At 34.9% G+C, this 13,641-nt stretch overlaps 1 protein-coding gene across 6 annotated transcripts in view; it reads left to right on the top strand.

Annotated features, from left to right (window-relative positions):
- The window catches only part of LOC145295925 (uncharacterized), a 425,549-nt gene that overhangs the window by 282,373 nt on the left and 129,535 nt on the right, over nucleotides 1-13,641 (top strand). For all 6 annotated transcript variants that reach the window (XM_080141748.1, XM_080141743.1, XM_080141742.1 and 3 more), the window contains exons 2-3: nucleotides 4,967-5,279; nucleotides 11,076-11,188. In XM_080141748.1, the coding sequence (XP_079997874.1) occupies nucleotides 5,162-5,279; nucleotides 11,076-11,188 (231 nt within the window). In that variant the 5' untranslated portion in view covers nucleotides 4,967-5,161. The remainder of the gene's footprint in view (nucleotides 1-4,966; nucleotides 5,280-11,075; nucleotides 11,189-13,641) is intronic.

Raw genomic sequence — 13,641 nt, 5'->3', positions numbered from 1 at the left:
ATTAATAAGGCTCAACCGAAGCTGAAGAAAAATGATCCGATGGGATTATCATCTCTTTAAGAATGCAGTCTTTGAATTGTTTCCTGTGACCACACAGTTTGTAAAGTTCACAACTTAAGCATTTCATGCATTTCCTCCAAATGAAAGTCTAAAGCTTTCGTGTGTATTCATATGAATTGATAAACACCAATATTAGGGTAATATATTTTAAATAGTACAATAATGGAAAGAAGAAATCAATTCCCTTGAGCGATGGTGCGTGCAGGAGGTGCTTCTTAATTTGCAATTTAGTTGAAAATTGAGTAGGTCTTTTACCTTTCTAAAGGTACGAAAGGAACATTTAAACACAGATTCGGAACAATGTCTACGTGATTAAAACAATTATTTAAAAAAACAAAAATACGGCGTCGTTAACGGACGCGAGGGGGGCGAGAAAAAGTGAGCAAGACGGGTAGGTAGCCAGTCTCCTTTTCACTCTTTTTTTCGTTTCTCATTTATGCCTGGCGGTAAAAGTTATTGTAATGTTAATTTGATTTAATAATTGTTTGTTTGTTTTGTAAGTTATTAATTTTTTTATCACTTTAATTATTTTTACTATCGAAGAAAATGTTACATAAATCGAGAAAATTTAATATAATTATGTGTAACACCAAACATTTTTTATAGACTGTTTAAAAAAAATAGTTGTCGAAATTCGGCATTCAAATCGGTCTTTATATCGTTCGCCATACTTACATAGTAGGGATAAGAAATTAAAGCATTTATTCATCTGAATACACACACATGCACTATCAGTATTCACATGTTATTGCCTATGCGGAGATATTTTATGGAAAATAATTTCAAGCCACGTTGAAATTTTTGCCGTGAAAGAAATTTTCAAATAGCGATATGAATCATTGAATCAGTACAAATCTCCTGACACTGGTATCTTGTTAAAAAAATGCTTATTGCTGAGTTTCTGTAAAATAGCAAATGACATTAACAAATATTTTTTTGTTTTAAATTCTACACATGCCAATAGGAGTTGTTTTTTTTTTTTTTGTTTTTGTTTTTTTAATATAAGCCCCCTCTTTTTTTTATATATATATTCTTCACCTGGATATTTCTTTTCATTTTATTTTCGTTCCATGAAACAATGTTTGAAAAATGAATTACTTTTTTTTATGTTCTTTTTTCCTAATACATTTCGGTTATTTCATGAATCGAGATAAAATTTAAGAGACATTTAAATATTTTTAGATTCATTAAAATACATTTGAATTCTAATTGTTAACATGTCGATTTCTATAACACGAATAAAGACATATATATATATATATAGATAGATAGATATATATATATATAGATATATATAATATTAGTGTTGGGATGATTAATCGGAATATTTGAGGGTATCGGAAAAAATCTGTACCGATTTTCCAATGCCAAAACGATTCTTGTAATTGTCTTTAATTTGGTTTTGAAGCTAAATCTTCCATTGCTGGTAATGATACAATAATAAATATTTATTGATTTTAAACGACCAGTAAAGATAAAATCGATAGATTATCCCCCACAGCTATATTTTTACGTTTAGAAAAACATTTTCACATTTAACATGTGTGTTTTTACAGTAATTGGAGAAAAAAATACAACTGTATAGTTAAGTATTTAGATTTCTATATGGAATCGAAATCGGGAAAAATATTTGAATTGTCCCATCACTAATATATATATATGCGCACTGTATAATTTTATAGATTAAATTTGAAATACGAGAGTTCAATCGTTAATGTTTCTGAGGGTGATACTATTTTAGCTCTAGTACTCACCGAGAACATGAACCTTCATCTATTAATATCCTCAAAGTTGCATTCTATTTTTTTAACTTGTTTTTTCTGCCTCTACCCACCTTCTCTACCCTGCCCCCGAGTGTGCTCATAATGTGAGTATAAGAAGCTGTGGCCGCCCCTTTGCCCACCCCCATACACACATTACTCCTGTCACCCCAGGCTCATTACTGTTGTCCCTCATCCGCAAACAAATTACACGTTCTCACCAACGGCCGGGCCAACATCCTGACCAAATTCTCACCGTCAGGACTGATGCAAGATTAGTGAGGCGACCGCGTTATGCAGATACAGAAGCGCCAGTTCTTGATCTACGCTCTTTCCTTTCCGGATGGAACTGTCACAGACTGTTTCAGCTTTGCCTCTGTGTATATTTATGCTGTCTTGCAGATACGTGTACTAGCAGAGAAACCCGTCCCACGACAGATTCATGGTAATTACATATACTCGGAACCCTGTTAATTTCGAGAAACTACAAACACAGCTAACACAAAAACTTTATCATAGTGACTGGTCGATCAAGAACTATTGTGGTTCTATACAGTGACGAACGCTTGTTAGTTCTTGTGAGACATTCACAGCAATCACTCGCCTTTTTACCACAACGATAAAAGGATTTCCTATCTCCTTTCATGTGCCTATCATCATGCGGAATTTCCATTAACAGATTCTTTATAAAAAAAAAAAAAAAAAACTTGGAGAAACAGATCGCCACTGGACTGCTTCCCTACTGGTTACAACTTGGTCGCTTTGTAAACAAATTCCTGTTATAAACCGTCCCATAACATGGTTCATGTCATCGTTCCATGTTAATGCTCCAGTGTTCCTTGTCTTTCGGTTAGCATTCATTTCTGCCTTGTTAACACTTATCTTCGATTGGCTCTTAATAAGCAGTGATTTCGACAGTAAAAAAAGAAAGAATCAAACACTGACATTAAACTGGTTAAAAACATTTATATGCTATAATGTTCAAAAATAGATTATATAACTGAAGTTATGGACTTGGAAAAATAATTCTGTCGAGTTTCTATTAAGGGCGTTTAATTTTATTGCTTGTCTTGCGATTTTTTTTCTTTGTAACTGCCTTCTCCATTCGACTTTAAAGAAAATTTCGCGGCACAATTCCACCACTTTAGTACGACGTCAACATTCAGTTGATAAACTTATTCATCCACTCTTACCACATCCATTGTAGTCTGAACTTAGACATTTTAACTTAATTACATAAGTAACTATACATTTTTTTGTTACTTTGCTACTAAACCGTTTATTTTTCTATTCCATATCATTCGAAAGCAGATTGTTGAATTTAAAGAACTAATCTGCGCCGTTATTGCTCACGTGTCGTTGCAGCTCAGTTTTGAAAGATTTACAAACAGGCTGTGTTCCTTGAAATCCGAGTGACAAGTCTCCCCAAATTTTCAGTACTCTACTGCTTGATTATTGTTGCAAATCCTTTCCATTCTCACACCACCAGTTTACGAGCGAGTCATTTGTAATGGCAGTTTCTTTTGGAGAGGGAGGGTTTCTGGCGGAGGCTTATTTGAGTGACAATAAGCTTCCTCTCAGTTCTAGTGCTTTTCTAGTTAGTCTCGATGATGTTATCTCACCTCAATCTTGCCATTTTTCTGTGGTGCTGCCATCGCATTTTTTTTTTTTTTTTTTTTTTTTACGGGAGGGAGGCGAAAGGTCAGTCAAATTATGGAAGTTTTCTCAATGTAAGAAAATTTGGTTTCTGGAGTGTGACATCATACCAGTATTCGAATGTAATATTTTACAAGCACATTTACTCGATAAAATACCGACAGAGCGCCGGAATACTTTTTATTTGTTATTTTCTCATTTCGGTTTGCAAACGTAACAAAGATACATAATACTTTCCGTGAACATTTTTCCTGTCCCTTCACACATACTTTGTCTACGATCTTGATTGTCACTTTCTTCGCCCCAAGTAAAGTCAACACACTCAGCTCGATGGCTTGAAGTACACCGAACCTACTCACCAAAAGAACACTTGCCCATCTAATCACGTGACTGACCTAATGAGATATAAGCACAAGTAAATGCTTTCAGATGAACGACTTGTCTATTTAATTGTATTTCAAATTCACTAAAGAAAATAACATAATTTTCTTTTTTGGATTAAATTAAAATTTTACTTGATTGTATAGCAGAGCTATCCATCGTTGTCTAGCGTCATAAACAAGCGGTTTAGAAGCATGTGTAACATCTTTATTTAAAAACTTATATCTGCATCTTACACTCCTCTCCTTCCGGTTTCAATTTATTAGAAAAATAAAAAGGAAACCACTACTTTCTCCTCTACCCGCACTACCCCCTCGAGTTTCTTGAATGCTAAGTAATTCCTGGGAAATAAACATTTCTTAATGCTAGGCTCTTTTCCTAATTGACTAATTCTTCTTTTACTTGACCCCCAAAAGAATGAAATATGTTTGTTTATTACAAAACAAAAGCATGGTTAAGAACTTTTTTTTAATTAAAATTGGCTAGTCAGAATCAGTTTGATATATCAGCTCTGATGCTATTTAGGTCCGACTATTAACACAATAATCGGAATTATCTAATCTTGCTGAAATGTCCAGCCTTTATTCCTAAAATTTTATATTTTAGGTTGGTGCAAAAATGTGTGTGTGTGTGTATATATATATATATATATATATATATATATATATATATATATATTATTTTTGCACCAACTTAATATAACTAGTTGTACTTAGCCGGTGTTGGCCAGGATGCAGTGAAACCATTTTAGTTTTTAATTTATATTTGTTTGCAGATGCTTTTATTTAGCTTATACAGAAAACAAGTTAACTGCAAGAAATGCAACTATTTATATATTCTTCAATAATAAATGAGTTACTTTCCTTATTTTTGTTTTCGAGTCATTGTGGTGGACTATGTATTAAATAAATTGTAGTGAAGTACGTTATTATAGTGCCAATAACATGGTACAACAATAACTATAAATTGGCTAGTTAGAATCAGTTTAATATTTCAGCTTAAATTATATTTAGATTCATTTCTTTTTAATATTGCAAAATAACTGTTGGGTTCACAAAATGTAATAAGAATGTTTCTAATTTTGCATTTGTTTTTCTTTTCCTTCTTAGAAACAGAACTTAAGCTTTGATCTTCCACGCGGGGCTGATGTGACAAATATCTCGCGACCGTCACTTAAAGATCAGGATGAGAATCCTTATGTGAATAGTCACGATAACCATGGCTTTGAGAAGGACTCGCAAACCAACATTTACCGGGCGTCTACCATCACAAATGTAACCCAAACCCCACCTGGAAATGAAGATATGTCCAGAAATGGATGTTTTAAGACGAAGTGTTTAAAATACCTCATCCTCATCCTCATGGGTGTGTTACTCACAACAGCCACTGCGCTATCCGTCGTTCTTGTACGTGAACGTAATGGTAAGTTTGCTTTTTGTTTTTTCCTTAATCTTATATCTTTATTCTATGCTGTTATTAGATGAATCATAATGTAAAATCATGCTTGCGTCCCCGACTGACCACCTTATCCGAAACGTATGTGCTGTACTTTTGTCCCTTTCATCTTCTAGAGTCGAGATTTTAGTATTGATTACAGGAGCACGAAACCGTAGTCCATGGTAAAAGTTTACAAGACTACAACACGGATACACACATTGTATACAAGCGATTTGTTGGACCTGGGGATGAAATCTTGTTATTAATGTCTCTGTCAAAGCTAACTTTAATCTATCGCTCTTCAAATCTCCCTAGGACAAACTCCATCATTCAATACCCTTATCAGATCATCTCCTCAGGCCAACTAACTCCTTTGGTTTCTCTAGTCTCTACTTAACCCCTCCCTCTTTTTTTTTTCATTTTTTTTGCTTGTCTTTAATTTCATTTATCTCTTCTCTTTATTCCTCTTTATTGGAACTGAAAGACTGCTTTTTTCACATTTTTGTCTATCCTGAACAGTCAGTCAGCAATTAACTGTAATGATGCCATTTGTCTGTGAAACTCAACACCCTGTCCAAGCTGAAAGAGGCTTGCAGTCAATTCCGGAAAGCTGCTCAGCACTGTGCAAACAACTACTGGAACAACCTGTGCGACAAAATCCAGACTGCTGCTGACTGCGGTAAACTATGTGTGATGTACCGTGGACTCTGCAAGGCAACTGGACAGAGTGCAAAGAAAGTTTGCCCTTTAAAATCTACTACAGGGTAGTTCATCACTGATCCTATGAAGCAGTTTGAACGCTGGGTGGAGGACTACTCTGTACTATATGGCGAACCGTGCAACATTACAGTCACAGCTTTAAATTCTACTCCGAACTTCGACACCCTAGTCGAACTGGACAACATTCCAACTATGTTAGAACTCGAAGTAGCTCTCCAACACACAAATGTAGGGAAGGCGCCAGGTACCGACGAGATTCTAGCAGACCTGCTCAAGTACGATAAGTTCCTGCTCCCGCACTTGTATGACCTCCTCTGCACCAGTTGGCGCAACAGAAAATTTCCAACAGCTATGAAAGATGTTAAAATTGTCAGTTTATTCAAGAAAGGAGACAAAGGAGATTGCAATAACTACCGTGGTATATCTTTACTCAGTGTCACTGGCAAAGTCTTTGCCAGAGTGCTCCTTCCAAGGTTCCAGCAGATTGCAAACCGCGTTTATCCAGAATTACAATGCGGCTTCCACAGCGGGCGCTCAACCACGGACATGATATTTTCAGTGTGTCAAATCCAGGAAAAATGCAGAGAACAATGTAGACCTCTCCATATCGTATTTGTGGACCTCACGAAAGCATTTGACATGGTCAGTAGGGATGGTCTGTTTGCCATCCTCCAAAAGTTGGGCTGTCTACCAACTCTTAGTTTGATAAGATCGCTCCATAACATGACAGCCGCAGTCTTCTTCGAGGGTAACATGTCTGACAACTTCCCCGTGCGCACTGGAGTCAAGCAAAGTTGTGTGTTGGCTCCCACACTGTTTGGCATCTTCTTCTCAGTTCTTCTGCACCACGCTTTTGGAAATCATGAGGACGAAGACAGTGTGTTCCTTCATGCTCACTTTGATGGAGAACTTTTTAACTTGGCTCCTCTATGCGCCAAAACCAAGATTCAAAAAGTCCTAATACTTGAGCTGCTGTTTGCAGACGATGCTGTATTGGTCTCGCACTCCGCAAGTGGACTCCAGCGGCTGCTTGACAAATTGAGCACTGCTTGTGCAGAGTTCGCAATGGTAATCAGTGTGAAGAAGACAGTTTTAATGCACCATGGTGATGCATCACCATCAATGGCCATGAACTAGGGACTGTCAAGAACTTTGCATACCTTGGATTCAACATCAACAAGGGAGTATCCATTGAACAGGAGCTACAAATGCACATAGGTAGAGCAGTGTCTACTTTCAACTGACTACGTGAAAGAGCATGGTTCAATAAAATCTCACTTCTCGTACAAAATGCCACATCTACGAATGCTGTGTTCTGAGTACCCTACTGTATGGAGAAGAGACTTGGACCATGTATGCTCGTCATGAGAAAAGACTGAACGTCTACCATCTCCGATGCTTGCGACATATCATGGGCATCAATTGGTGGGATAGAATCACCAACGAAGAGGTGCTAAGATGTGCCGGCAGCTGCTCCATGTTCCAAACACTCAAGATACGACGATCGTGCTGGCTTGGACACCTGCGCAGAATGCCCGATGGCCGTACCCCTAAGGATATCCTCTATAGCGAACTGTCAAATGGATTAAGAAGCCACGGTCGCCAGTGCTGCGCTTTAAAGACGTGGCCAAACAGGATCTGACCGCTCTTGGCATCGATGTGAATGTGTGAGAGGAGCTAGCTGAAGATAGATCAGCATGGAGGCATTCCTTGAGTAAGGGTGGCGAAGGACTTGAGAACCTTTGATCTGAGAGGCTGGTGCAGAGAAGACAAAACTAGCGACTACGTTTACTGTTGCTTGCATTAATTTTACATTATGTCAATTGAAAACTTTATAACATCTAAATAAAAACAATATTTGCTCTAACAAGACCTCAGCTCTACTTAGATCTAGCCAAAAAAATGTATGCAAATATGTAGTCAAATGTCTGTCTGAATAAAAACGTATTCTAAATATATGTAGCTGTTCGTATAGATGTAATCAATATTTAAAATTACAACTCCTAGCAAAAAGGAATTTTCCCATTCTTATAAACACATATGAACCGTTGTGGGTTGAGCATTGTAGTTAACGAAATCACAAACAATCATTAACGATAATTCAAAGCTCTTAGTAAAAATGAATGAAGCACTTTGCGGTATTTGACAGTTTATAGGAACAATAAAATTATGCTGGCTCGTGTTTGACGACTAAATGCTTAAAATAGCTGACTATCAACAAAACGGTTGATTCCGCTTTGAAGTGTTTACCTGTTTAATCCTAATGTGCAGCTATACTGCGAAACGGTTTTGTATATATTTATATATCAATATTTAAAGTGACAACTGACAAAAAGAATTTGACTGTTTGTCGCGCCCAATCATAAACAACCTTCACTTGTAAAAAAAATAAATAAAAATTTTAAAAATCCTCTTGAAAGATGAGGTGTCATTCAAGTGTTTACTTTTTCAGTTTCAGTTTGTGAATTTCCATTTCTCGCCGGCTTTCGATAATCGATTTTACAATTTCAGATTCGTGAGCTTTTACAAACACGAATTTTTTAATAAGAATCTAGCCATGCCATATTACCATTTATTTTTTTACTTATATTTCATGTCATAACTTTATATAGAATATTATGTTAAATGTATTTTATATGGCGTTTTGCTGTGTTAAATGTACTTTATATTGCTGTGTTAAATTTATTTTATGTGGCGCATTTCTATGTTAAATGTATTTTCTATGGTGTAATGCTGTTAAATGCATTTTATATATCGTATTACTGTGTTAAATGCATTTTATATATCGTATTACTGTGTTAAATGCATTTTATATATCGTATCATTGTGTTAAATATATTTTATATGGCGTATTGCTGTGTTAAATGTGGCGCCTCTTTTCTAGCAATGAAAGTAACCGAATTTGAAATGTCAAACTTGAACCTAAATTATTTTTATTCTGTTTTTTTTTTACTTTTTTACTTTCTTTGCAAAGGAAAATATTTTTCGTTTGAATTTCACGTTTAATTACTTGGCTAAAATGGATAAAATATGAAAGCATTACATAGATTGTGTGTGTGTGTGTGTGTGTGTGTGTGTGTGTGTGTGTGTGTGTGTGTGTGTGTGTGTGTGTGTGTGTGTGTGTGTGTGTGTACGTACTAGACTTGATTTAGTCGTGACCTGTTTGGTCATTATCACTCAAATAATTTTTTCATTTTAAAATTCATTAATTGTGACTTATCCTTCAAGTCATTTTTCTAGCATAACTAAATCATTGTTATAAAGACTTATTAGTTTGCCATATATTACGTGTTCGTGGTGTGTACAATTTATGTAAATTAGATGACTATAATGAAGAGTCAACCTTTCTCTAAATGCTCAGAAATATTAGTGGTTTAATTGAGACGATGAGAAGCATCGAGAAATGCATACCTAAGAAATGGGTTGATTAAAAAATGCAACTTATTAGAACAAAAACTTTTTTCAAACATAACTCAATCTCAAAACTAAAGTATATTTTAGCATGTATTTTGGCCATAAATGTATAAAGGCAAAAGGCTTTAAATAATCAAAGTTTTTATTAATTTGTTTAGTTTTTGGGTTTTTTTTTAATTTTTATTATTTGTTTAATATAATCAATTTGAAGCACTGGAAAATTATGATTTCACGGGTATGGTAGTCTGTATATATGCAATAGTTTCAATATTGACAGTAATTAAATGATTTGATAAAAAAAAAAATGGATTTACTAAACCTGACCTTGCTCGCTAGATGTTTTACTGGCAGGCAAAATTGAGAGAAGGCAGCAGATGGCTGGCTGATTGGTTGTTCTCTCTTATCTCTCCCATTTATGGTGCTGTATTTTTCTCGGGGGAACTGATTTCTTTTTGATTTCATTAGGGTATTATTTAAAAGCTAAATATGTAGCAACATTATCAAGATGTTTATCTATACAAATTAATGGGAAAGATTTTGCGTTTGTGAAAAATTTTTAATTGAAATGTTTAAAATTTGAGTTTCAAGTAGCAAACCCTGCCAAGCGATACATCGAGCGTGTATGTGCGCATATATATATATATATATATATATATATATATATATACACAGAACCAGGGCCCGTGGAAATTCCATGGCATGAGAAATATATTTAATGTTTTGATAAAGCTGATATTTTCTGGATAGTGCAAAAAAATTTTAATTTCTTTATTTTACAGAAACCCCAATACCACGATACAAATGAGTTTGTCCATTGTATTTTAAAGAACTTGCTCAAATGAGATAAGTACCAATACTCAGAAAGTAATATTGTGCTACATAATTCAATACAATATTAAAATCACATTATAAAAGACAAACTTTAATTTACTCCTTCAGTCTAGGCAGACAATGTTCTTATTTTCGCCCTGTTCCTTTCGAATGTTTCCCTTTTCCATAACATTTTGCTGGCGTTCTTTGAAGAACCACTGTGCGTTGAAATTATTAATTCCTTTCTTATACATTTTGAAAACGACGCTATGTCAAAAGTAGGTCACTCATATTCTCGTCTAGGGTTGCCAGATTAGCCTATTAAGAGCCATATTTCGCAAATTTGGCTTTTTTCGAACCATAACGCGTATCAATGAAGAAACATGCAGAATATTACAGATTATTTTTATACCTACAGACACTAACGTTTCATTCTTATGCAATCATCAGTATAGGAATTGATAATTACTATATATTAGTGTGTATTTATACAAACAAGTAATATCTTAGTGCTTTCTTTGAGAAATTTTTATCTCTGCTGTTACAAATATCAGTTTAAGTTTTCCAGTATTTTTCAACCCCTTTTTTTTTCTTTTCCCCATTTTTACTTATTCACTAATCACCTCTGTGAATCTTCGATGGTCGATACTGAGCAATTTTCAGATTCTTCATATATGACATTAAAGATAGAAATCCACGTTTTCATGTTTATTGTTCCCATTAGCTCACTCCAGAAAGATGATCACCACAAAGGAATGAGGATGTTTCTTATGGGCAAAGGTATTCCATCAATCTTGACGAGAACTGCCAATGACTAATATTTCTTTTTGTTTTCAGAAAAATTGATAAAAATCGAAGGAACTGTGAAATTCGATGAGATTTGGCTCGATGCTTACAGCAATCATTCCTCACAAGAATACAAATTAAGAGTCCAAGAGTTCACAGAGAAAGTAAGTAAAAACAATATAATCGCCATTTTTTTTTTTTTTTTTTTTTTTACATGGAAGTCACCACTTATCAAGGCCCGAAAGCCACTCGAGGATGAGGGTTATTGTGTGTACAGTAATCAATGGGATAGTGTTGTAGTAATCGTTATTATTGGAGATTTGATAAAGTGTCTTACTTAAGGGGGGGCGGTTCATCAGGAATTTGTTTATGTTGGACTTGAAGAAATCTAAGTTGTAGTCAAGTGGGGAAACAGGCAGACGGAAGTGCACTTCTAAGAAAGAAGCTTTGTTTATGGAATCTACGTTTTGGTTTTGGCACAGTTAAAGAGTGGGGTAAATTTTTGACAGTGGTTTCAGCTATACAGGTGTTTATCGTGAAAGATCGGTGGGGGGACCAGGAATTGGAGCTCAGACGAGCACCTGCCATGGAAGTAACGATAAAATAAAGACAGACTTGCAACGTCTCTTCTGTGGGAGAGAGATTGCAGGGAAGAGAATAGGACATCCCCCCCCTCACTAAGCCACAAAGTCTATTTTGTACTCTGTTAAGGCAGGATAAGCTGTTTTTAGCAGCTCCTGCCCAGATGTGGCAGCAGTACTCTATCCTTGAACGTACTTGGCTTTTATATAGATAGAGAATTGCATTAGCAGTGAGATATCTTCTAGAACGGTAGAAGGATTCTACCATTTTTCCAGCGACCTTGGCAATAGACTTGATGTACGAGTTCCATTTCAGGTCAGGAGTAAAGGTCAATCCCAGAAGCTTATCAAGTCTGCTTAGTACTGGTGGGATTCCGTCTCTTGAACACTGTATTATACTTGGTATTAGTGACAACACATTCGACCAAACTTGAGATACTGCAACTCATTTTAAAGTAGTTTCAGCCAATTAAAAATAGTGATCGGTCAAGAATTACATGTTAATGTGTTTGGTTAGCTATTACTTGTAATTTGTTTTTAAATTTTTTATTTCTTAGTTTTTAACTAGATATAGATATACGTTTAAGATATAGAAACTAAAACTGATGGTGGGCATGTTGGACTATTTGATAAACAGATAGGCATGAGTAAAATCTGATTTCGAACATTTTTTAAACAGTTTCAGAACTTTAAAATTATGCAGATCGGTAAAAAATTAAGTTTTCATTTGGAGAAAGTTATTTGGATGTTTTCTTTCTTTTTTTTCTTTTAACTACACTGTAGATGCCATGACAGTTAAGAATGCTTTTAATATCGAAATCAGTTGAGGTACAAATATTCAGTTAAGAAGTGGTTTGTGCTTCTTTAGGAACTTTTTCATGAAAAATGATAAATACGATACCCGCTTAGAACTACCTCAATATTTAGGTGATTATTCATACTAAATAGTTTCCGTGATTGCATCATCTCTGCCTTTCTGATCTACAACTTTGCAACATGTCTGCCAGCTTTAACCGATAGCAATATTGTTATATAAATACAACACCCGAACTCACAGCTTGGTTCTTTATTAAACCCTACACAAATATTTAGGGCTTTATGTTGCGCGTGAAATGGTCACATGTTCAAGTTTTTTTGTTTTTTTTGGGGGGGGGGGGGTACAAGTGGCACCTAGAAATAATAAAATGCTTATCTTTTGGCGACTGTTTTCTTTGTTTTTCACCAACCTTCCAAAGCTTTATTTATTACTGAATGAAAGATGCTTTTTTAATTTTTTTTTTTATAAAACGAGTAGTCAAATTATTTAAGCAAAAGTTTAATGAAACAATATACTTTTTTCTTAACCAAGGCTATTGAATAATAAAGAAATGTCTAAAGAAATTCGAATGTTTATAACTTCGAGTTTCAACATAAAATTTGAATATTAAGAATTACGCTTAACAGTATAGAAAAATCTTTATGATGTAAGTACCAGTCACAGAACGAAGATGTCATATTCCAAAAATCGTATGGGTTTCTCTAATAAACGAATATATTTAGTTGTGAAAGGTCAGCTAAATATGAAGCTATGAGAATACATTTTTTTAACCATAGCACCAAATGGATATTAGCATGTAACCAAATCCTCCCCTTCTCTACCACCAGAAGACTTGCAGCATCCAAAACATCTACAGTTGCTGGGTAATAAGTCTGTTCAACTTCTCACTTGTGATTTTACAACCACATGAAACTTATAACGCCCTTCCAATGTCCTTTGAATATATAAGTCTAATAACTTAAGTGGTTATTGGACAAACAGCCAAATGCTGCTGATATCCTATTTAAAGAAAGAGCTATGGTCCTATTACTATTATTGAACGAAATTGTTTAACTTTTTCTACTTACAATGTTTGTATCTCTATAATATCAGATATGTCTTTCAAAACGTTTAATCTTACTTTATCCATGTATATTTTTATTCGTTTGTCCTGATAATACATGTATTTCAATAGGAGAGGCGTTGTGAGCCTGTCTTTGATTTATCGTTACTGCCATAG

This window comes from Euprymna scolopes, chromosome 16, assembly GCF_053919585.1.
Source record: "Euprymna scolopes isolate OS-2025 chromosome 16, ASM5391958v1, whole genome shotgun sequence".
Lineage (NCBI taxonomy): Eukaryota > Metazoa > Mollusca > Cephalopoda > Sepiida > Sepiolidae > Euprymna > Euprymna scolopes.
Note: the sequence above shows the minus strand (reverse complement) of the source record. Positions and strands in the feature narration are given on the sequence as shown.